The sequence below is a fragment of the Aplidium turbinatum genome, chromosome 6, assembly GCF_918807975.1.
Source record: "Aplidium turbinatum chromosome 6, kaAplTurb1.1, whole genome shotgun sequence".
Classification (NCBI taxonomy): domain Eukaryota; kingdom Metazoa; phylum Chordata; class Ascidiacea; order Aplousobranchia; family Polyclinidae; genus Aplidium; species Aplidium turbinatum.
In genome coordinates, this window is record NC_137477.1 from 32,142,451 (window position 1) to 32,168,780 (window position 26,330).

At 40.3% G+C, this 26,330-nt stretch overlaps 1 protein-coding gene across 1 annotated transcript in view; it reads left to right on the top strand.

The window, feature by feature from the left end:
- The window catches only part of LOC145772274 (EH domain-binding protein 1-like), a 39,548-nt gene extending 20,222 nt beyond the window's left edge, over nt 1–19,326 (top strand). The window contains exons 16-25 of the mRNA XM_082584139.1: nt 809–926; nt 1,404–1,772; nt 2,751–2,819; nt 3,465–3,551; nt 4,853–4,950; nt 7,523–7,619; nt 15,453–15,558; nt 16,094–16,167; nt 18,305–18,419; nt 18,718–19,326. Coding sequence (XP_082440265.1) covers nt 809–926; nt 1,404–1,772; nt 2,751–2,819; nt 3,465–3,551; nt 4,853–4,950; nt 7,523–7,619; nt 15,453–15,558; nt 16,094–16,167; nt 18,305–18,419; nt 18,718–18,808 — 1,224 coding nt within the window. The 3' untranslated portion in view covers nt 18,809–19,326. The remainder of the gene's footprint in view (nt 1–808; nt 927–1,403; nt 1,773–2,750; nt 2,820–3,464; nt 3,552–4,852; nt 4,951–7,522; nt 7,620–15,452; nt 15,559–16,093; nt 16,168–18,304; nt 18,420–18,717) is intronic.
- Nucleotides 19,327–26,330: the final 7,004 nt, after the last annotated feature.

A 26,330-nucleotide genomic window follows, 5' to 3' on the forward strand; every position in this document is an offset into this window, starting at 1 on the left:
GCTAAACTGTGGTTATTGTGTAATAATTCATGCGCTTTGCAGCAGTGTCGTTGTAGACTGTGACTGCGTTTCGTCTTGAATCTCGATTGGTTTGTTGATGAAACAAGTTACGCTGGCAAACATCATATATTGTTTCGGCGCCTCATTGCTATTACGTTTCAAGCGACGACAGCTTCGATAGTTTGTAGCTTTCTAAGGTCTGGTGACCATGAAAACAGTTGATGTTTCACGGTCCCTTCCTAAACCCTCGTTTGTCCTCAGCATGACCTCAACCAATTGGATGATCTTTGTTATGGTTGGAGGTGAGATGAAAGGTTGATGGAAGTGTGGTTTGTTACAACAACAGCACCAGTGCCCACGCAACTCGACACTTTTCGACCTCCTGACAGCTATGCAGTGTTTATAACATGCCACATAGCTCCAACCCTTGCATAAGCAATTGGATGTTTCAAGCCTGCAAGCGAGGGATGAATGTCACTCGGCTGTTAGAATGTATGGCGACGACGCGCCATTGTATCGCTATTTGTTTGGACGCCGCAACTACGCGTAACTGAATCGATGGCCGTGGTCATGCTTCGGTGACTTAATCCTCTTTGAGAGTTCATGAACTTTATAAAATGCATCTTATCGATTGATGGCCGTTGGGGGTCTGGGAACACCTATCTCATTGTAACCTAATCGATGCATACCTTCACAGAGTAAAGGGTAGTTTTCGTAACCCCCAAAACATGTTCTTTCATTTCTCAGCGCAGTAATTTTGTTATTTAAGCAGATTTAAATTGTTTATCATTCTATTCGGTTGCTGCAGGAAGTAAAGAGGCAAGAAGAAGTCCGTCAGAGGGCGAAAAAGCTCATCGAAGAGACGAGGGCCACTCTTGGTCGAGCAAAGAAGCTTGAAGACCATGACAGCGACAATGACAATACAAGTGAGTGGGTATGATGGCCAGAGTGAGCGATGAACTCTCTTTTTTTATAAAACGATTATGTTTGAGGCCATGTTTAGCGTAACACTTAAATTTCGCATTTATTTTGCGACAGCACAACTGCTTGTGATCTGCTGTGCCGTAGTTCTGAGTTACGTGTTTGATTCATTTGAAAAATTAACGTCCGAGACTAAACTTGGATTCAAATGTACTTCTGATTTCCGTGCTCTCCATAGAATGGAGTGGCCGCTTTTTATTTCTCAGGTCACGCAGGCTCCCCCCTAGTAGTACGCGAGTGATGCTTTCAACAAATACTTGAGAGAGTGAATTGCAATTTTAGTCTAGAGTTAAAAAAGTAAAGTAATTGATACGCTTAAGTTATTGAATATCGATAGGTTATGAAGGGTAATGTTACTCCGCCCGCGTTGATCGTTCCCAAAGACGATCTGATAATTGTTTGAAAGTATCTTATGATTACAGGCAACACTTCCAGTCTCCCCTCCTTTGATCGCCTTTCGACATCCCCGGATCAAAAATCTCCATCTGTCTCCTCATTGAATGCCTTTTCAACTTCATCGCCTAATCTTCCTTCCCCGAGCATCCGTTCCACATCGATTTGCTCTGACGCTGAACAGGCGCTGACATCCTCACCTATTGGTAGTATACACATCGAAAAGCTTCCTGAAAAGTTAGATATCGACGATAGACCGGTAAAGGCTCACTCAAGCACGTTGATTCCCCAAGCTTCTACACCCCCTCGCTCCCCAACCCCCACCAGTGCCTCACCCGATGATCGATCTGACTACATCGACGACCCACTTCGCCAGAATCACTCTTTAAACCACAAAGGTATATTTCAGGCTCCCTAACTTTACGTCATGGCCTGATGAAGTTGTGCATATTATTTCCGGATTGTGAAAACCTTTACACATTTTCTTAAAATAAAACGGTTAAAATATCTAAAATTTTCGTCTTTAATTAACTTGATACCGTTTCATTTACGTTCACCATAGTACATCTGTAGTTTTTTTTTTGAAAATTTCTGTTTGAAAAGAGTTTTTCAAACAGAAATAGAAATAAGTCCTACCCAGTGGCGACGTGACCAAAGCTTTCAAAATGCGTTGTAAATGGAGAACGTGCTTGCTTTTTAACTGACGTCATAGTGCTCTTTTAAAACAGAGAACTTGTATGGTATGAAGTGAATTTCTTTTTAATTTGAATTTATGACAATTTTTCTTGTAACATTTGGTTCAAAGGATGATCTAGTTATTTAATAACTTTTTAATAAGCCTGGTAGACCTACTGGGGTTATCATTACGCGTGGTGTTCATTGCACCCAAAAGATCATCAGTGCATGAGAAACTCCTCATGAAAACTCGCTCATTCATGCGTAACGTTACAAAGCAATGATGGAGGAATTCCGTATTCCATACCTCCTACCTGCTACATTGTGTTGCTTTAGTCTCTATATTTTGTTTAAACATGAACAGTTGAACACTATGCGAATAACGTGATCAGCCTGTGCCGATGATAACCATCCAGTAGTGCCTGTTGCAATGTGGCAACCTTGCAAGGTTTTCATGGTAACAAGTGGCACTGCCTGTAGATCGTGTGGTTTGACCCAGGAAAAGTAAATCATGAAATATTCTCTGTTCTGTTTTTATTTGGTGGAACTTCCAGATGCTAACGGTATGTGTATTTGTCAGCAAGATTTGCTCTAGAAAACATCTTAAAGGGTTTTTCAGATAAAGTGCTATTTAAAAGTTTCTTGAAACCGCTTTAACGGAGCCGTTCTTAAACCAGAAAGTTAACAGTCTTTCATGACAGATCCGTTGATGAACGGGATGTCCCCACCCTCTGTCAAGATGAGGAACCATCATGATGCGACGAGATCAGGTCAGTGTTCTTGTTTTTGATGCATCACAAATATGAGCGATGTTTTTGAAACTTTTTTTCTGTAGTTCTACGATTTGAGCTCATATGTTGCTCCTTCTAGTTTGGATGAACTAGAAAGCTAATCGAGTAAAACGTAGCCTGTAGTGTGCAATCCACGGATGCTATCTGCGAGGTAGTGGTTTGACTTTCCTGTGTTGGTTTGTCCACAAACACTGACTCAACATCAGCAACAATTAGTTCATAGAACTAGGACTCGTTGAGGTTGTCGGAGATGACAGGTTAGCTGTCAGCATGAATTGACGAAGAGAGTGTGTGTGGTACTCGAATTTTGTATGCATGACTGACAAACGTAGTGCATCTTATCATTACTGTACTTTGGCTAACTTTTGGCCTTACATAATTTAGTGACCTAGCTAAGAGGTCCCCTGTTTCCATGACGCTCGATTAATAAGTACGACATGTTTTTCTCAGATAAACACACTTTGATGACCTGGCAGTATTGCCTATGTACCGACAAAGCACCAGCGTTGGGAAACCCTTGGTTCAGACCTACTATGTTCGCATAGTTCCAAATAAATGTAAAATAGCTTTGTTTGCATTTCCTTTCGTTAAGTTTATTTGTTTGCAAAAACTATTTTCTAATAGGTTGCCAAACTGAATCACCATCTGCAGATCCTGAACCATTATTCGCATCAGGCAGAATCCATTCCAATACTAATCCAGCTTTGTTGGGTCAGTGCTGTTGTTGCATGCAATTTCTATACACACAATTATATGTTTCTCGACAGCCGATTGTAACAAAAATTGACAACGATAGACACGTGTTTCTCCCATGAGGCTGGGCTCATCAGTATCGCACCACTAATTCATGCCACATAGCTCTCAACTCCTGCTTTTGTCAGTCAATTGAATCCTTGCTACCGTGGTAGAAATCACATTATTGCATCATTTGCTTTAGATTTGAAAGCAAGGAGCATTTATGCCATCATGTTTCAATATTTTTTATCATTTATATATATACAATATTATATATAGTAATGGATGAGCAATTGAGCGATTGTGTGGCTAATGGCCATTTAGGCAAATGCTCTGAAACAGCCATGCGTCAGAATCCAGAATCTGTAATTGGTAAATAGCCTCCTAAATTGCATTTCACATCATATATACAGACTACAGTAGAGTAGTACTTTCACCAGTTTAACTATAAGGCCTTCTTGCATAAATGAGTTTTAGTGTAGTATACACAAAGTGGGATTACTTGATTTTTGTGTACTGTACAATATCCACTGCGTTTTCAGTTTATTCTTGGAAATTTACTTCACAATCACATCCTTAAGTCCTAATTTGAAGTTTGTTTTAAGTGCCTTGTAGTGTTTTTGTTCATTTTTTTAATTTTCTAATAAAAACTGGACAAATATGGTGCTCTGGGTTTTTTACGGTTTTTTTTACGGTTTTTTTTTGCGGTTTTTTTTACGGGTTTTTTTGGTTTTTTTTAAGTGTTTCTTTACGGGTTTTTTTGGGTCGGGTAAAATACCGACAACCCTGCTTCAAAATACTGCATCAGATATTGTTTCAGTTGCATCATCTTATATCTGATGCAGTATTTTGAAGTAATGCAAAAATCGTCATAAATCAAGTCTGGTCTTAATCTTTTGGCCACGACTATATGTACCTTGTGACGTCACAGCGTCACGGCTGGATGCGCGCGAGACCTTGCAAACGGGTATCAAACAAAAGCGGCCTTAGCGAGACGAGGGCAACAAAATTTGGATTTTTTTTTCCTAAAATGCATGTTGTACACAATGACATCACGCTGAAACAAAAAACTCACAAAAGTTAATTTGGGTTTCCCCGCCCTTTAAAATCCACTATATCTGTACTCTGCTCCATGTTCTCTTCATGTAATCATAACGACTGTAGTTGCATATGAAACGTTCATCTGTTTGTAGTAACTGTGATGCCATCTGGTGCTTCTTTTGAAGCAAGGCGATCGCAAACTTGTGAATAAAATATGACTCGCATTTCATCCACAGACATGATGCCAGTAGCCGAAACATCGGAAATCCACAAGCGATGGAGCGTTGCCATGGCGAAAAAGTCAACTTCGTCGCTTCCAGAAGGAGTCGATGACGTAAGTGGGTGTTATCATTGAAAGGGGCGTTCCCATTGATCACCTGATTGTTGTAAGGTAGTTGTAGCCAAGGCTGCAGATCTACATCTGCTCAAATTGTAAAATTTGATTAGTTTTGGTTTTGGACATAGGTATTAGGTAACCTCTTTTCAAAACAGTGCGCTAATTTTTAATAGTGTGATGTGGGTATTTTGCTATCTTTTCACTTTTTTTCTAAACGTGAAAAGCAGTAAAGTAAAGAAGTGGTGTGTGACACAGCCTTCTGTGGGCTACCGTACTGCATAGAATGCCTAGTAATGCCAGAGCTACTGTAACAAAATCTACAGCTTGAGCTAGAAGATTGATGCTTGATAGATCCGTAGTCAACGTGTACTTACAATGGCTGCCCAATGCCCATCCCTGGTTGCAACTAAACGTGTTAAAGAAGGGTAGGGGTGTCAATAAATGCGGAATGGAAGAATAGTGTAAAGTTATCTCGCGCCGTGGTCCTCGGAATTTTGATGAAAGACTACTTCTATTGAACGGTGAGATGGCGCAACGGATAAGGCGTTGGCTTTTCAATTATGCAATCCTGGTTCGATTCCCGGCTTATGCTGGTTGTTGAAATACACCGCTCACCTCTACCCAGGGTGTAATAAATTGGGTGGGCGTAGTTGCTGAAGGAAAGGCGGTCGAGAGAAAGGAACTGGCCACCCTACTCTCGTTAGTGCCGAAGGCTTAGTACAATGAGAACCTTATCTTCTCATCCCCCGATGCTTGAATCAAGTATGAGACCCACCTTTACCTTTACTTCTATTGATGATATAATCACACAACAACGGATTATTATCTTTGCCGGATCGCTGCGACTCTTTCCAAATATGATTTACTAAAAAGGGAATTGAGATTTGAAATTTGAAAAACTACTTTATTAGTTTTGTTCGGAAGATTTTAAGAAGACAGCTCAGTTAGTTGATTTATACAAACCAACAACTAAATGCGTCTAATTGTTAACAAACTTAAAGCAACTAAGACTGACGTAGAAAAACAAAAGTACCTCAAACCCAACGTAATGGTAGATGAAAACAATGCAGTATGTCATGATAGTCATTTCTTATATCTACTGTACTCAGTACTTGTGCCTGTCGATGCAAAAAAGCTTGATTTGTATGGAACCATGTCCGTCATACCCTCACAATACATTTTTTGTCGATTGCTGTTTATATCATTTTTGTTTTGCAAATTGTGTATTCCCATTGGTCAATGGGAAAAACTATTCCGAGAAGTCAGGTTCCTGAAACAACAAAATACAAAACTTGGAAACATTAGAAGCATCGCAAATTAAGGTTTGCACGCCCACTAAGCAGGGTTTTATGCCAGCAACCCCGGTGACTGAAATCGAGACACCCATTTGTACAGGCCGCACAGCTCTTGATGAAAACTGCTGAAGGTTAATCCATCAGTGCGGCTACATGGGCGGACCACCAATGGAGTTCGGAGTGGAAGAAGAACTCATCAAGACTCCAAAGTTTAATCTCCGACACCGGCCCCCACCCAACTTGAATGCTTTTGCCAAGGAAGGCCTGGGTGCGGCTCAACCGCCTACGCACTGGCATCGGACTATTCCGCTCCAACATGCACAAATGAGGAATGGCTCCATCCGCGATCATTGAATGTGGTACAGAGGAACAAATCGCAGACCACACCATCTGCAACTGCGCCATCTACCATGCGCCAAATGGTGTACATGGTCTGCGTGAACTGGAATCTATTCATTGGCTGCTCGACACCTGCCCAAACATCTAGATTGAGTCGCCGCCACTGCTCAAGGTGGTAAAAGTCAGAGACCCTCAACCCCAGGAGTGAAGAAGAAGGGTTGTAAAAAATCGTTTTTTTTTAATAAAACCCAGCCCGCCCGGGTTTTTATTGGCAAAAATGGGTTTTATCACGTATAAATAGCCGAAAAATTTTTTTTGCGGAATTTGATTATTATTTATGCAATATGCATTCATGTGAAAAATCATGCTCTTAGGCAGTGAGTTGCTGGTTGCTAAGCCTGCTAAATGTAAAAAAATTGCTTCAAACATATACATTACTTTTTTTCTTTCTAGCCATATTTGCAACAAAACTAATGCTAAAAAAGATAACAATCCCAATGAACACCCAAACTTTGCAGTAATTATCTGATTAGTTATTGGAAATAAAACTTTTGGAAAAAAGCTTTGTTCCATCACAGGTGTTGCCACAAGTTTTTTGTTGAACAACTTTGAAGTTTTCTCAAATTGAATCAGAATACCTCATCCGGCAACACTAACTTTGTAGATCCAGCCATGTCTTTTTTTTAAAAACAAGGGTTTTTATGCCGAAAGTTTCAGCCTCCAACCGGAGTTGACATTCTCTGGCCGGAACGTTCTACCTTCTACCTCCGGCCAAAATGTTACCTCCTGTGCATCACTAGTCATGAGCGGAATGGATGGTGAGCTTGTCATCTACCTGTTCCCTGGATCGGCATTAGATAAAACTGGCTCATGATTTTCAAATTGTTCGTGCGAATATATCAAGATGACATCACTGATGCAAATAACTTGCGCAGACGGAAGCGGAAAGGTTGGCGCTGGATCGAGAAATGAAAGGAGTCGAGGAAAGATCCATGGAGGTCCAGGTCGAGATGCAGGAAATGAAGACTTCAGGTATTTCAACTTTAAGTTTAATGTTGTTTTCACCGAATGACACTAAACAATACTCTAAGTCTAGTTCATACCTTTCCTACCATTCACACATTGCAAGTGCTATACAATGAATACTATTACTACAACAAAAGGTGCTCGGTGGCAAGCAAAATTCCAAGCAGAGCTAATTACATTAAATATAGTTACTATTCTCTAAAACCTCTACACTCTACAGCCTATTTCGCCCTAAAAGGGGGATCATCAGAAGATCCGTATTCAAATGGAGTCTTTTTATTTTATTAATCTATTCTTTTTGAAAAAGGACCTTCTGATGATGCCCCTTTTAGGGTGAAACGGGTTATAAAGGCTTTAGAAAGCAATAACTATATTTGTTGCAAGTGCTATATGTATTCCGTAGACTTTCAGTTTGACGCACAATTTATCTTTTTTCGCCTTCAGATGTAATATGAGCAAAAAACAGCATTTTATCCCACGTCGACTGACTATGGAAAGGGCGGACATATGTTATGGAATCCTAGGCTTCCTTGGTTATGCGTCATTTTTATTGTCAACTGACATGTCTGAAATCTTTTTTTTATTACTCAACAATAACAACACAGATTACCAACACAACGAGGTGACAATACAGACATTGTACATTACTCATCAGCATATCAGCAAGATGCAAGCAAATTCGAATTCACTATCTACTTATGTGGTTTTATTTCAGTCGGTGATTGTAAAAAGTAAACAATTTAAAGAATTGCCATTCGTAGTTCCAAACACAATGAACTGGTCATTTGCTATCACATGGTATTCCAGTTTTGCTGATATCCAAGAAAAAACATCTTCCCAATAATTTTGTACAAGTGACATACACCGCACCGCGGATGAGTGCACTAAATTTATTTTGCCGTCAGCTGTCGCACCAGAGCAAGGTCCTAAGAACAAACCCTAACCCAAAGGGCATTGCGTTTAGCTTTTAACCTCGAAACTTTCAAGTTTTATGAATAATAACGATGATGTGATGTTTCATCCCAATTTTGAAAGCTCTTTATTGACGTTAGTTGCTTCAGAACCAATCGCGTATCAACACTGACGTTTGAAGTGGCAATTATTTTTATATTTGTTTATGTTTTAATGAGAAATTAGTTGACTTATAATTATTTCTATAGTTGAGAAGGAGCGATCTTTCTGGCGTCAGCACTACCTGACTACTCATTATAGAACAGCGAGCATTGTGTTTCGCTAACCATATCGGTGTAGCCTCCACACTAACCATCAAGACTTTTCCCAAAAACATGTGTTTTTCGCGCCACTGAATTAGTAGTGCGATATTGATGAGCCCAGCCTCATGGGCGAAACACGTGTCTATCGCTGTCAATTCTTACTACAAATCGGCTGCCGAGAAACACAATTATTTCCATGTCAAGTTTGCCAGGACTTGAACGTCTTGTTAGAGACGTGCTTGTGGAGAGCGGTTTCTCACTATGGTGCTACGTGTCCTGGAACTTTCATAGTTATCACGAGCTGAACTTGTGACACTACTATGGAAAAGTACTACTTCTGTATTTTAAGCACATCTCGTTGTGATCCGTCATTTCTTATAAAGCCAACCCGTTCCGTACGTTTCCTATGCCCCATCTACCGCTTGGTGACGCGCCTGCACCGCCATCAGGGACTCTCTAACGTCACAAGCGCTTTACTAAATTGGCGTTATTATGACGTCAGACGTCAATCGAGCAGATGCGATCAAGTTTTGACCCTCATAAAAGATTCAAGTTAATCCCGCGTGGTGGGCCATGTATGCCGCGCATGAAGTGGCGCGCTAATCCACCTTCCGTGTGCGCACAGCTGAATGAAGAATACTCATCTCCAATTAGAAATAAAACAATACTTTAATGCATTATTATCTTTTCTTTGTTTTTTTAATTTAGTTTTTGGCACCCCAAGGCTGAGCTATAACTTCATCAGCACCTTGGGATTTGATCTACATCAGCCCTGTTTCTTAATGTCACTTGTTGAAGCATACCTCGCAACGGGAGCATCGCGTGTACCACCGCGTTAGATGCGCCAGTGGCGGCTTCAGCAACATAAATCTAATCCCTTTCATTACGATACGGCCTTAAGCCGTTGATAACGCTTGATCGGATGATTGTTATCTGGTGGATGCAGTTAACTTGATCGGATTTACTTTCCTGTAATCTTCCGCTTCAGTAGCGAGCACCGTCCCTGCTGGATGGACGTGCCAGGCGTGCTGGTTTACCATGATGCTTACAACTTTTGATCAGGTACAGACTAGAAATGCGTCAAATTATTATTCGCTTGCTTCTGGTTGCGCAGTTGATGGCCAGGGTGACATGATAGAAATACATTCGAGAGAGCGCCAAGTTACAAAGTTGGTGGAAGCTTGTCAGCAGCAAATCGAAAACAAAATGGCGGATAAGTGTGAGGTTGTCTGCAGTTGGGAGTTTTATGTGTTTATTATTTGTCCTCCTATCGCTGTCTTAGTTTATTATTGGAGGCGCATCAATTGCATCCCCTGAGGAGAGCGGCCAATTACCACTCTAGTATTTTCTCATCGCATTTATGTGCAATTTTCCACCACATTTTTTTACAGATCGGCACTTGTGGACCTGGGCAACGATTTCAACTATAATGGGTCGCTTCGACTGTGACGAGATAGAGATAGCGTTTAAGGAGCATTTGCACTATGCCTTTTCAGTGCACTAGCTCGCACCGTTTGCATCATTTGTTGACACTTTTTTGTTCGGTAACTCACCTACCTGGATATCTGGCTGGACACATGAAATAAATTCAATGAAATTATTTCAGTGACATGCCAACTCCATAGAGCAAATGTTCCTTCACCAATAAGCCAATGGCGGCCACTTTAAAGTAGAGCTTCGACGATGTTCTGTTTGTGATGCTATCGGTAGAAGGGCGACCTCATGTCAGTCAGGATTAGTAGGCAGGCTTCCATTACAACTTCAAACGCGCCCGTAGCTCCCTATATTTTGTGTATTTATTCTCTAACCAGTGTGTGTGTGCGCGCCTATGCATGATCGCTCAACGATTCAGCAATTCGCTCTTTGTAACAATAAAACAACAACAAACGATGCCACAACGACGTTACCTAGGTAATTGCGACAACGAGTATTTACTTGGCAAGTGAAAGGTGCGACCGTTGCAAGAAGCATTTTCTCTCATGGACGAAACCAATGTTCAGGTTACTTGAAATTGCTCCAACTTTCAATTATTCACCTTCTTGATCGGAGCTCCTGGCGTCGGATTACAATTGCCCCATCGGAGAAAGTTCGTTCGTGTCTATGATAACAATGCCTTTGTGACGCTTCACGCCTACCGTGTTGTAATAAAATGTTTTCAGTAATTCATACAATGGCGATGAATATGAGTGGATCGGAAAGCGCGTGTCCTCACATTCCTTTGATAGGATTTTAAGTTTTTTTTAAACAAAATCTTTAATGGAACTAAAGCATTGGATTTGATCAAGCTGGGAAAACTTAATCACAAAACTGAATCGAATTTAGTGGAATGGAAGATATCGTGTGAAGTTAACGTTTGTAACTTTTTAGCCGCGCGCTTCATCGCCGCTGCTGTTGAACGAATGGTCTGTCATTGCTGGTGTCAAGTTGATAAATTTAAGACGGTAGTTGACGAATTGGCAAATTCCCTGACGTTCCTTCCCTGGGATTGGCTTTGTCGTACGTCGATGCGAATTTGACGTTGACGTCTTTTGACTCGTCAACTCATAAAAGAAACGTAGATCGTGAGTGAAACTTGCATACTTCTGTGCACTCTGGTCGCGTTTGCCTTGGCCGAGTTAGTGTGACTTTGGAATTGCAATCATACAATCGACCTCCAATCGAATGCTGCTGCGTCACTGCTGTTTACTAAGGGATCGAAGCACACACTGGATGCGCATGGAGAAATGATTACGATAAAATCTTGGTCACTTTATTTTGACAAGTCTCGTCGTTTGAACAAGAATTTTGAATTAGTGACTTTTCCATCGAGGCTTTTAATCTTCTTGCGCCGATATATGGCTGGAGGGAACCGTGAGAAATTCTCCTTCTCCTGCTTCTTGCTTTGTGGGGTGAATACCCCACTGAGAATAACTGCTGTTGCTCTGTCTGTATTACGTTAAAAAACGTCATAAAACGCGAGGAATGTTGATTTTGTTACATGAATGAGTCGGTGGCGTGTTGCTGGTATGCCGTAATATTTGTTATGACTTACAACCCGTTCACAGAACACCGTTTACTCTCCAATGTTACGCTGATGCTATCGTCAATGTTTCGCCAAGCCCGCCTACCATGAAGAAAGGTGGCGCAGCAGGCTTTGATTTGAAAACACGCCATGACAAAATCTAATGATTCACACGACGCTTCACGACACGCCGCCACCACTAAGTCTGCGAGCCGATTTGTAGCAAATTGTTAAGTTTTGCATCGCGACACTAAATTCCATTTGTTGATTTTATTTCGTTTTTTATCGTCCATTTTCGTGGTCCACCTGACAGCGTCACTGTCCATCGCTTGTGACGCTTCAATTGTAGATAATCGTCGCATTAATTGAGTGACTGTGACACACGCAAAGTATTTTGTTGGTTAAGATTGCAGGGCATAGACTCGCGCGACAACCTAGGTGGTCCTTTATCTAAACGTGGACAGCCAGTCAGTCAGCGTTCTTCTCATCTTGTCTTTATCACCTTCACTTCTAAATTAGAGAAATCAACTTGCTGTTATTTTCACATTTGAATACGTCAAAATAACATAAACAGGTTGGTTTTCAGCAAGTCTTGTCTACCTGTGTTGAATACGCAATGTCTAAAGTAGATTCCACTTTTTCTGCCAAAATCTCTGATTTCGTTCTGCTATGCTGGCTCTATTTGTGACGTCATTGTCTTTTGATGAATTGACCATGAGGTGGCGCAAGTGGTGCGGCCATTGACTACACTGACTTTAGCTGCATGGGTGGCCTGTCAATCAACTAACGCTGATTTGTTTGCGGTCAATCAAGCGTGTCGGCGTGACGTTAAATCCAATTTTCTTGATTTGTCCCCTGTCGCTGATGCAATTGCAGTTGTGCCGTTGCTTTGCCGAACGGAAACGTAGAACCGATGAAAACATCTGCTAGCACCGGATCTGGAGTGAAGCGGTAGAAAGGCTGGTTGCCAATGAGGTTAATTTGGAGCAAGAAGATGTCTCGTTGATTCGTTCTCACTGTAGCTCCGCTCAACGTCTTTTTCGCTCGAATCAGACAAATGTTCTGTACTGCGAGTGCGAACAATCGCTTGACTAGAAACAGGGCGTTGATGGGTTTGTCGCAATGAGTCGATTTTTCATATTTCCGAGATATTTTTGTGATTTCGTAATTTTTCATCAAGACTCTATCCCATTCACCCACTTGATGTGCTTTTGGTAAACTTCCATTGTTTTGTGGCAGTTTATCGAAATAAGCCAAAACAAAACCCTCCGTTGCTGTGGCATTACCATGTTTCTTCATTGCTGCCTGCTTGAACATATTCATTCGTTGACAGGCGACACGTCGTTAGGTGTCGCCGTGTGAGAAAACATTGACTGCATCGCTCATTGACACGCAAGCTTCGATTTGAATCTTTAAGCTTGCCTTGATCAATGGTGAAGACTGCTAGGCAATGACATCAAGTAGTTGAATGAGTTTCGCTTTTAGCAGCATGATCGTTGCTTACTTCACAGTGTAGATTCAAACGATCTGTTATAGCCTGATGCTGCGGGTTCTTTTTGGCAATATCAAATTACACTAGCTTTCGGAACACAGTTCCCTAGTCATGTGCTATGACGACTATGATCGCTATAACAGATCGTTTGAATCTACACTGTGAAGTAATGACATCAAGCATTGCAGCATGGTGTGGTTATTAGCCATTGTGGTTGTATCAATGCAATGGCAGTGCTATGAGAACTTGTCCACCATCAAGAAAGTAAATTATAAAACTGCCAATTCGGCTCGGCTGCTTTAGACGCCAAAAGTTAAGTGGAAGTCCCTGTCTACAGATTCATGCCGCATATAGAATTAGTTATACTTTTGGTGGTGTTTTCATTGAGGCTATGTACTGCAAGGGAACTTTAATTTTTGCGGACACGATATTCTCCTACTGTTTTGACGATATGCGGTAACTTGTTCGCTCAGTTTATCAGCAATGCCATGATTCCATAAGCCAAGGTAGCAATGAACGTGTTGGCACACCTTTTATATGAACTCATTGTTGCCACAAAGGCAAACTACATGGTCTTGTCGACCAAAACTTTATTCTCTGTTATGACAGCATATTTTTTCTGCGTTAGGTTTAGTTGTCTTAGAACAAGACACGAAATAACCAGAAAGCAAATTGACAATTGAGTTGAAGTGACAAGTCGCCGGTAGAAGTTCCCACGGTCATTGAGCTCTGCTCAACCACTTGTCTATGACGTCACCCTCATCGACAACGCTCTGTGACGTGACAAGCGTTCCACGGTGGGACATGATGAATGGGCGACGCCTGTTGTGTCGTGCTGTGCGACATCAAACACGGCAAGCACTTGGTGGACTTGTTCATTCTATTGATGCCTAGTTACGTTAATTCTACGTTAGGATGACAACGTTAAGGCTGCAGCGGAAACGCAAGCCTTGTTCTTGGGTTTGTGGCTGTAAGTTAGGCCGACGTAAACCGAAGGTCAGCGGAAACATGTTGGGAGTGCCTGTTAGGAAGAAATTATTTACTATGGTTAATACACGTTAACATTAACACACAGTAATACACGTTAACACGTCTGAAATATTGTCAATAAATGGTTTTGCAACATCTTTACTATCAGATCACATCCGGTTTCTTCATCGGCACCATCACCCTCCGCACAATCTTCCGGGCAAGGACTCGTGTGACCGCATTAAGCTTACATCCTGATCTTCAATTTCCGGCCGAATCCTAACAGTCTTGTCGGAGCATCCTCCTTGAATAACGAAAAACATGTTTTCTTGTTTCTCGGCATTCGAGTGTAGCAAGAACTCAGCGATAGACACGTGTTTTGCCCATGAGGCTGGGCTCATCAGTATCGCACCACTAGTTCTTAGTGCTGACGCCAGGAAGATCGCTCCTTCTCGCTGAACCTGTTTTCTTGTTAACTTGGCAATTTAACTGTTCTTTCCATGATTTAAAGAGTTGGCTATGTGAAAGCAACAATTTTAGTGTCAATGATGACATAATCCAACTTGAAATCACAAAGTCCATTATATGTAGTTGCGGAGTTGGTTCTAGTAGTAGGCATCCTTCCATCTTTTCAGATGATGGTAGCACTCTGGGTACGGCAGCTTCTCATGTGGCTCTGAAGTCCAATCCTGGCGTGGCAGTCTCGTCTACAGTTTGGACATATGAAATCAGAGGAGTTCTGAGGCTGCTGTCTCTCTTTTCTTCTTTGTCTTTTTTGCTCTAGGTGCTTCCTCCGCCTCGACTGACCCTTTGCTAGACCCGCGCTGACTTCGTAGCGCCATCTGTTGCGGTTTGCTGCAATCAGTTCCCAGCTGGCAGGGTCTATGTCAGTTAGCTTCAGGTCGCGTTTGCAAACGTCTCTGTAACGCAGTGCAGGTCGTCCTACTGGGCGTTTCCTTGTGGCAAGTTCACTGTACAGAATGTCCTTTGGAATGCGCCCATCCTTCATTCTGGATACATGCCCCAACCAGCGTAGACGTCGCTGGCAGAGTTGGTTCTAGGGATACAGGATAAAGGTACCACGACGAGAACAATGGACTCGAAATGAAGCTGCATTGTTTTGGTCATATGTTGACGCCGAAATGACCTACTTTCTGTTTCAGGCCGGCGATCGGACAAACGAAGGGAAGCGGAACTTACCCAGGAATGGTTCCAGTTGGTCAATAAGAAGAACGCCATACTACGTCAGCAAGACCAGTTGGCGCTTATGTGAGTTGTTCCTCTTTGCAATAATTTCCACACTGATCCAACGGCTTTGTTCATCCCTGGGAGGTTGAATCATTGCAATGACTGCTTAAGTGCTTAACAGTGATCTACACCTCTTCAGCAACAATAGGCAGCGATAATATTGACTACGTGATATAACCAACCGGCCGGGTCTAATGAGATATTGCTTTTTATTATTTATGTAAACATATGTTCAACATAATATTCACTGGCGATTCCTCGTTTGGTTGCCACAGTGCTGTCGGTGGTCACGCTTCACCGAACGTTTTGTCCCAACCCGGATGTTGTGAAAATATTCAACACAACGATGATGACCGAGTGGCGGCCATTTCCATTCAACCTCGATGTCCACTTTCTCATTGATATGAAAGTTTTGTAAAGAAACAGAAATTAGAAATTGCAACAACAAAATATAGAAAATTTACATAACAATTTAAAACATTTTCTTATGCAAAAAAAAAAAAACTAAAAACGTCTCAGACGACATCCTGTTTTTTGATATCGTAGTTTATTTTAGGGAAGAAGAGAATATGATCTTAAAGAGAGTTGAAACTATCCATGAAGAATTGATTCCTCTCATGGAAATTGAAGGTTAGTTTTAAAATTGTACACGGTGTAGTTGTGGTGTTAAAAACAATGTTCATTTCGAGACAAGAAACTGATTGTGGTATTAATGATAAATTTGTTGTGGAATACTTCAAGCATACGCTCACTATCGGATTTGCTTTCTACGCCACGTCTTCAGATGGCGAAGGCATCGTGCTAGGTTTGCCAGCCGCCTCCACTTAGTTATTCCTACACGTCTACATGGGGAAGAACCTCAACTCAAACGACTTTAGTTTGTAATGTGGTCTCATGTGTATGGGAACCATTCGTCCCTGTTTTTGAAGGGTATGTCCCCATTTTTATGTAAAATAATTTGCTACCGATGATGTTCAAAAACACACAAATATACTATTTTTTTACATTTTAAACAGTCAATACAAAATACTCGCTTATTCACCGTTGAACAAGTAGGCATTGGTTTTATTTTGCGATTATCAAGTTTGCACTTCATCTTATGATGCATAGACATTAGACAATTAGACATGTTTAAGTGATCTGGAGACCAGACCAACTGGTGTGGCATGAACGCGACATTATTGTAAAGTTTTCCGCGTTATTCTATAAAAAGCAGATTTTATTCCTACACCATGCTGTTTGGTAACAAAACGGTGGATTGCTGTAGCCATTGCTCAGAACTGAATACATCAAGTCATGATTCAATTAGAAGCTTATTTTTGTAGTTAAGTTGCTAAACGTGCGTAGTTATAAAAACTATACTACATATTACTGTTTATGAATAAGTAGGCTCATGCCAAAGCGTAAATGACAAATTGCTTCTTGCGATTTATTTTTTAATGAAAGAGTTCACTTCCACTGAAGTTTATTTGTTCGTTGGTGAATTTCGGCTGAAGTGTTTTTGTTTTCATTTTTATTGTGCGGTAGTTATTGACATTATTAGTCAGACAATGCAAAAACCTGTAGTAACGATCGATATCATGTGTAGAAAAAAGTGTGTTCTCTTTTTTTGATGATGAAAATATGGCAAGCCCGTTAATTTGGAACTTGAGTCTGACTTGTTGTACTTCGCAAATGAAAGGAAGTTTAACAAATGGCCTCTCGATGTGAAGTTGGTAAGATTGCAGCTGATCACAACTGGATGATTGCCCCAACAAACATCTCTGCTATCTCACCCAACCAGCTATTGTAGTTTTATTTCCTACACTTTTATCTTGGTCTCCTTATCTAGTATCAGGTTGTTTGAACCGGCTTAACACCACTATGCTGGATGCTAGGAAAGCGGATTAGAGACTTCTGATCAAGTTTATCTTTCCATCTCATGTGTGTGGTTGCCTTATAAGCTGCTTTTGTTACCGCTTATCTTCGACTTATACTTTATATGATTCCGATCTCGGATCAAAGCACCAACAACTTGAACGTGGTAGCTGCCGCGTGCTGCGCTGTTGCTGCGCGCCTGCATCGGCGTGTACACCACCGAGCACATTAATCCTCTTACGTCAACTCTATAGCATTGTGACGTTGCGATATTCGATCATATGAATGTTTATGTTTACAAGAAATGCGCTTGCGGTCATAATTTCCCGCTTTTAATTGCACCTTATAAGCGCTTGCTGCAAAAGCTTGCGTTGTTATTGCGTTTCAAGCTAAAAGTAAAAAGTTTAATAAACTCTGTTTTTGGTGCTTGGCTTGCTCAGAGGCTGTTTCTCGTATCGAGAGTTGTCGTCGTTTTTAATTAACTGAATGCCAAGCGACCAGCAATCGCAACCGCAACTTTCCTCGAAATGTTTTCTGCGATCTTTCTTCGTAGCGATCTGCTTAGGCATAAACACCGTGGTTTTGCCATCTTTGGTATCTCGTTGTTGCAACAGACAATAGAGCCGTTCCCGTTCCTACGCCAGCGATCGTTGCCGCCTGTTTGTGAGTTTGGACCTCCTCCTTTTTGCATCCCCGCCTGGTTTGTTTCAGCATGTTTATCCTCAGTTCGAGCTATCCGACGATATGTATGTCAGAGCCTCATGCCTAAAAATACCAACCCTCCGCACGTGAGGTGCGGTGATGACGGATTGTGACGTCACAAGCAGGGAATGTTGTCAACTTCATCGATCATGTTGTTGTGATACGCACGCTCTCCATCCACCTTGTTAAACTCGGTATTGTACTACAGAATCCATGAAGACGGCAGCGCAGAAAGAGAGGGAACTCCTCCTCTTGGAAGAGAAGGTCCGCCTGGTGAACGAGCGTGATCGTGTGGTGCAGAACATGAATGAAAAAGAACAGACGTAAGTGTTGAGAATTATCGCACAGATGCCACCCGTCGTTTTCTTTGCACTCCATTCCAGAGGTGCAAGTTGTATTCATGTGTTTTTGGCCTGAAAGTTAAACTTTTGATGAATGTTTTATCCGTTTTGTTTTCAATTTTTACGTTGAACCCAACTCGCAAATCTGTTTCGTGTCTTGCGCTCTGGTGTGGAAGATTTACTCCGTAGATTTGTGTCCTGGGCCCTGTGCTACAACACTAGAAAGCAACATATATCGTTTCTTCGTCTAAGACATTTACATAACAGATCCATGTTGCAGGGCTCTTGATGAGGAGGAACTTCTGCAGACCAATCTTGGACAGAACATGTCATCAGTGATGCAACAGGACGAAAAATGTCTTGTCATGTGATGACTTCACCCCTGTATTGCACCAAAGCGTCTGTTTGGGTTGATTTAAGTTTTTTTCGTATTGTCTCAGACTTTTTGCAATTAAATCTGGCTTGTGTTGGTCATTGAGGCAGCTGATGTCATCATTGACGTCATATTTTTCTCACACTTTTGCGTTGATATTTTTGAAGTGCAATTTAGTTCTGTTATTTTCCGTTGAAGAAAAACTAACGTTTGACGCTGTACAAGACCTTATCACCTGGTGACGTGAAGCCGGTGCAATACCAGACTCTCATCACGAATCAAAGTTCAGTTGTCATGCCCATCGTTGACCGCCCACTTCAAACCGTGCGCCTACTTACTTTCTAATCATAACCGCTTGCAATTTTTTTGAAGAAATTTATCAAGTGTTCATTGCGTATTGCAGCTTTATAAATCTTTATCTTGACGACTGTGTGCATCTACGTGCTTAGACAGGGACTCCAACCCACAACCTCCGCATCTTCAACATAAGGCGTTAGCCATATCCAATTACTTAACAACCACTGATTGCTCATTTACATTGTGATGTCACAATCGATGAACAAGCGATAAGCGCCATTATGTACACGAGATAAGGCGGGTATTAGCATATACAACTCCATATCTGCTCTATCTTCACGCCACGAGGTCGCACTTGCTCAGTGAGCTAGCTCGTATTTGGAAGCCGTTGAGAACTTTGATGTGCACTGGCAATTGTTTCAAACCTCAATGCTGGCCCCACAGCTGCGCTGCGAGGGACGGGCCGCAACGATGCCAGGGCTGGCGTGTTTATGACAAGGCGACTTATAGGGCAAGTTCAATTCTGTTAATTATTATTCGTCTAACAAGATCACATGCTAACGTGCCTCGAGGCTGATCTGTGGCAAAGCTACGATGGCTTGTTCACTTGTTGAATGAATAATATCGACTACAGCAAGTTTGTTTCCAACGAGATGATCACTGACCAGCAGAAGGACAAGGGCCACATTCTTGTGTCGGATTAATCAGTCGCAAGATCAACATGATGAACGAGCCTTCATCGACCTGTGTTATTACATGGTTTTGTTTACGTAGTGTGAGTAGGCTACTTTTGATTGTTTTAGGCCTTTGTTGCTTAGTCATAGAGAATCTCACGATAGAGTGGCTGTCGGACAGAAGAAAAATATTATTTTTTATTGACTTATTTTAATTTTTTTTAAGTTATTCTGCTTCTTTATTCAAAACTTCCACAGGTTAGCCTACATTTTAATAGGATCTACCCCACCTAGTCTTGTCTGAGCACAGAGTTGCTTGTTTTAAGTTTGTAAATGCCATGTAAACATTAGTAGCCTATGCGTTGCACTACTGTTGTGCTTCATGAGTTGCGATAGAAACGTTGTTACGGTGTTTTCGACAAACTTTTGTTTCATAGTTGCTGGCCCTTTCTCCTTGTTATTGGAGTCTATGTTTCAGGTCAACATTGAGACGTGTCAAAATTTTTCTTGTTACTTTAGTGAAATGATTATTTTCAAGATATCATTCGCGAACAGAATAACGCTCTTGCTGGCCAATCAACATTGTGATGAAATTGCTTGCCTCGCTATAACGTCACAAAACAAGTGGTCTGGTTTAATGGGCATTGTTAAAGAAGTCAAAAGTGTTAAAAGAGCTTGGCCTGGCAGTAGGCCTAGCGTTCTTTGAATATTTTTTTTTTGTTGCGTTATTAAGAGAAGTAGGCTAGGCCATTAACAACAAGTAACGCTGAGTACTGGGATAAAATGCGTTTGTTTCTGGCATAAGGGTCAATTTATCTAACATTGCATCAGTACTGCCCGTCACAGCTTTCCTCAGATGATTTTGTGGAACCTGGTGTATATTTTATAACTTAACAAATGGAACAGCTCAGCCACATCATGACAGTGAGAGCAATGCTCGTTTCTGAAGACATTTCAATCAATAAGAATTAACAGAAACTGACAGCGAATGTTTTATATGATGATGGTCAATTATTTTTTATAAAATTGTTACTAAATATTTTTTTTATTATTGACGTTCCAACAAAATTACGACCCTTTGATAAAAAAGGTTTGGGCTACAAATTTTCTCTTTTTAAATCCACCCAAACTGTTTGTTAATTTAAACTCTCTTTTCGCTACGCTACTTCTATCTCGTGTGAATAACTGTGACATTACCGAGTTCTGTTAAAACTTCTCGCTGACTTCAAAACCACCGCGTTTAATCCAAGATTCATGTATTTTGAGAAATTGTAGCTTTTAAAATTTCTATATTTACAAACCATGCAGGTGTGTTGCTCATAAGTCGCTTTGTGGCGATGACTCATGATATAGTTCATAGGCAAATTTTGGTTACTCGTACAATTCTTTAATAAGAAATTTGTTGATGGGAAGTTAGTCCTTTAAACTTATTTGTTCAAACCTAAAACACCTTGCTGTAAAAAAAGAAACAAAATATTTCTGCAAGAGCGAAGAAAACTGAAGACAAGTCATCGAGCCAGTAGTTTTGGCATGCCTGCAAAAAGTAGTTGTTTTCTTTTTATTTGATAGAATAGCCTAGCTCAGTGTTTGCCAACCTTAAAGAAATTCAACGTTTATATTGCAGTGCATGCTACGACCAATACTAAACCACTTGTGAAAAAATTGTACGGTCCTATTTTTTTTTTTGGTGTCTACAATAAAGCGATTTTAAATTTCAGTAGGTACGTTAATTTCATCAGTGAAAATTTTTCCATAGCAAATTGGGCAAACTGTTAACACTGTTGATAGACTGCACGTTTTGTTGAAAGAAGAGAATAGTTTAGTTATTTTTCAAATAAAGAAACCTCGAGAAGTATAATGCTTAGGCCTTGGGCGTCGCATCGCTGACGTAGGTCCAGATCAGTAGCCTAGCGAATCTAGGGAGGCATTTGGTCACTCGCATTTGACTACAAAGGAGTTGTAAAGTCACCAGTAGTAAGACTAGGGTTTGAAAAACATTGTTCTAGAATATAGAAGACAGATGAAACTTTTTGCGATATCGATATAAAAAATAAGCAGAATAGTTTGCACTTTCATAACAAATTTTACATGCAAAAATAGCTTTACATGATTTGTAGGTATGTAAGGTGGTCAAAGTTCTCCGATTAAACTGCAGCCTGCTTACGGTACCTTCCTGTTAGTGGCATGGCTAAAGATAAATCATAACTTCTTTTATAAAAACTAAATTATTGACTCGATCAAATATCAATGCCAACCACCGCAACCAAACGTAATCTGAGAAATATTCTGTTTCACAGAAGAGTCCACAAAAGTTGGCCTTGCAATCATCTGTGAGCTGCAGCCATCGACAAAGAACCGGATGGTAACCAATCCGGAAACAGGTTTCTGAGGTCAACCTTAACAATCTTGTTCTCTTCTTTCTTGTTCAGCGGTCTGATGTATGTGACCCTAGTTCTTTCGGGAGTAACAAGCGCAGGCTTGTACCTCCTGTGGATGAGAGCTTGTCGGGTATCTGGGTCTTCCGGAGTGTTCAGTTGTGAGCAGGAAGATCCCAGTTTGGCCTCGTCGTACGCTTGCTCGCTGCCCTGGAGGTTGCAGTGACATGAAAGGTTCAACCCGTATTGCACTTTAGTCTGGCATCGACTCGCAGCGGACGCTTTCGTGCAGTAGCCTAATGTAAGACTGCGTCGCAGTTTCAGCTTATAGTGGTATAGTCGAGTCAGGACAGGTGTTAGCCTGTTAGGTATAGTTGGTCTTGGTCATATCTTGGTTCGGTGTTGGCTTCGAGAATTAAGTAAAGTAGACTAACCGGGTTGTTTTCATTCTGCAGTTTGCAAAGATGTTTTGTTTGTCAGCTTTGCTGAGCATAATTTCAAAGACCCCCTAAAATGAAATGGATGCCTGTCCGACCCGATAGCTCAATTGGTTAGCGCGTCACTTCTGGAACGAAGAAGCTTCAAGATCAAGTGGCGCTGGTTCGACTCTCGGGGTGTGCGCTTGAGCAACGCATGTTAAGGACTGCTCTCCATTCAGCTGCATCTAATGGATGGAATAGTTCCCCGGCAACAAGACTTCAACAATCGAAAAACTTCACTCTGTTAATCTCGGTGATCGGGCCTGCGTCAGTGGTTCAAAGCCTCTACAAGTATGCGAAACTGCCAGGATTAAGCTCTGCAAGAAGCTTTCCCGGTCCGAGGATAAAGAATCATTCAATCAATCAATCAAACCTTCAGTTGAATGGGGTACTTGTTTGAAGGAACGCATACAATAGTGTCGAGAAAATATCTTGAATCCTGTGCTCGTGTTATGTTGATAATTATGTTATTGCATCATCACAAACGGTTGCTCAATGCAAACTAGGCTTAATACAAGTGTTGCTAAATTGACATGAATAGTTGAAACTCTTATTCAATCTGTTATAAGAATTAAGACTCTAAGAATTAAGAAATGAAGAAAGTAAACTCATGCTCAAATCACGTTTCAAAAAGTTTAGTGGTCGAAACGTAACCTGAACCAAAACATGAAAAGTTGCTGTTTTTTCAAAACTTGTAGGCCTATATCAATTTTCATCTCCAATTCTTTCACAAGTATTTCAGAAACACAGAAAATCAGGTAGGGCTCAATGCTCTCCCTTTCAAAAGGTGCACTTTGTGACTTGAGTCAGTTGATCGCTCAAAGTATATTTCTAGGTTGTATTCAAATGCAAAGAGTTTTACTTGTGTTAAAAACTTTATTTTTTGTTTTTGTATAAAATAAGATTTTCGGAGACGATTGTCTTCCACCCGTAGCCGCATTCCCGGCTTAGATTGTTACTGGTGAGTCTACATTGCTGAAGTGACTTCCGATCTGACTTCGTTGGCTGTCTCAGAATGAACAATTGAAGGTTTTATTGGAACATTGCCACGAAAATTCATCATTTTTTCTATGAATGACAAGATTCATAAAATTTCTAAATCACTTCCATCAAGGAAATCTGACCATTGTTGCGCAACAAAAGCAACCAAATAAAATCCTGTCATGAAAGTCAATGGGCACGTACTCGCGAGTTGCTGTGATAACTTTCCTTGTTCGTTTCATATTCATTTCGGTCATGCAAATTGTTTGCTATTTTAGTGAAATCTTGGACTCATCAACAACCAAAAAGCAGGTTGCCCTTTCCGGGCCAAAATCTGCAAATTTACACTTTTAAAGATTTGCACAAACGCAATGTTTTGTAAGTCTAACAGTAACTGTCTTTCGAACCACAAACGATTGTATTGACAAATTTATACCAAGCCGATGGACGCACCCATCAGTAGGCCTATGGCATAATTGCAATGGAATTGCAGGAGTCAGTGTGTTATGTCATGATCAAAACCGAAAGCTATTTTCCAAAAATAGGGCATTATGTTCTTGCTGTTCTACATCCCCCCAACACAATATTGGCAAAAACCTCTCTCACTTCATAAGGTTATTCGTTTGCTGTTCACAAAAATTCTGGAAGGTCGAGTCAAAAATGTGCCTTTATAAAAAATAACTTCTCACATTAAAAAGCTCCTGCAGTAGGCTGTGCAATGTGCATTCTAAATGACACAACTCTTTGCAATCACCAGTTCCTGTGCACAGTATACCCTCGAGCAGCTTTCGCATGGCAAGGTGATGAAACAAAGAGTTTAAAGTTATGCAAGCGAAAAAGCAATATAACGTTTTTTTAGGCTTATCTAAGTTCTCTTCTCCAGCTTACGTAACACTAATATGATGGTTTTTACTAACTCCTCTTCTAAAGGCATCAGGTCTTTTTATCCGTTTGTTCATTCTAAAGTACGAACCAAACTGAAAAATTAAGAATGACTGGCGACGCAAATGTTTCAAAGGAATTAGTGCGATCGTTGAATAGCGAGACTTGAAAATAATGAAAACTTATGAATTAAATATTAGAGTGAAACCATTATTGCTAATTTGCATTCATTATTAAGTTCTAAATACTGACATTTGAGCAACAATCTTATTGGTTAGCATTGTTTCTCACATAACAATCAACTTCGTTATAGCAATAGCATCTTTAATTCAAATTTTGTGATATTTAACTTCTCAATTGAACCAACAAATGTGTTTTATACAATTAGCAAAAATGGGCAAATATCTCTGTGATCATAAAATTTAACAACAACCGTGTATACTATCTTCTTTAAATTACAATATATTTCAATTGAAACTTTTGATTGTCTTTGGATGGTTTTGGGCATATTGCGGGAAAATAGTAGTGGGACAACCAGCTTTTCCTTCATATTGGTACAAGAATAAAAAAGCCTGAAGTTGCTACAAGTCTCAGGGCTGCCGGACACTTTGGCAAGATTTGTAATAATACATCCATAAATAATATCTACAAGTGGATTTTAATTACTCAAACAGATTTTTTACTCAATATCAATGTCTACACTTCAGTTTCAAGTTACAGAAAACAAAGTACGAATATTGTTGAACATTTAGTTTAGGATTTCTAGTTGAATTGATTTATAATGAACCAGGCTATGACGGTACTAAAACTCTTTTTAATTATGTTTTTAAGAACGACATGTTGATACCGACAGTTGCGACAACCCAGGGTGAGCAAATCATTTTTTTTTTTGAACACCATCTTTTTCCAACCCTCCCCATACTTTCAATATAAAAACAACAACGAATCATGTTTCATTTTCGAGATTCATTTTTGGACTCATCATAGCATAAACACTAAACAGTCAAAAAGTAATATTTTAATTTTGACCGAAATCTTTCATAAGTTATTGTTTTGTTGTTCTTACAAATTATTGCAACGTATCTTATTGTTTTTGCATGTTGCCAAATGTGGTCAGTGAAATAAAGGAAAAGCCTTTACCTCATCAAATTAAGTTTTATACTTTGCAAAACGTTTTTTATTTTTACTCAGTTTTGCGTCAGATGAGAAGACAACGGATTGATAAGCGACTTTTTAAGCAAAAACTTTTAAAGTGTTTAAGTACGGATCAAGTTAACAAGATCAACGCATAAGTTCTCACATGCCGAAAAAGAAAAATATTACAGTGTCTGTCTTCATAACAGTTATAACGTAATCTTTAGTCTCGCTCTGCTCCAAAAATCAGCATTCACGTCACTTTAACGTATAAAGTTCAAAAAATTTGAAAGCAGCATCCTTCTCATGCTGGAGACCAGGGCAGATGGCAAGGCATACGGGTTTCCATTATGACAAAAACTATTTTTTTTTTTTGCGAAAACTCAATCCGGCTTATAAAGTCAAATGTCACTTCGCCATTCTGTAACAAACCAATCCGTTTAAATGGGATTTAACAAAAAAGTCAATTTCGTATAAAATTTAAACCAAATTATAACCGATTTTGCTCTTGAGTTTTTATCTGCATTTTGGAAATGATTTCAAAAGCATCCTTCTGTTTTGCTTGATACTATGAAGTCATGGCAGATGACCAACAATTTGATAAAAAACAAAGTTTGAATGCTTTTAATATTTTGATTTTGAATCAATGATTAGGATACTCTAGGTCGGCAAGGTAGACGTTTTTATAGGGTTTAAAA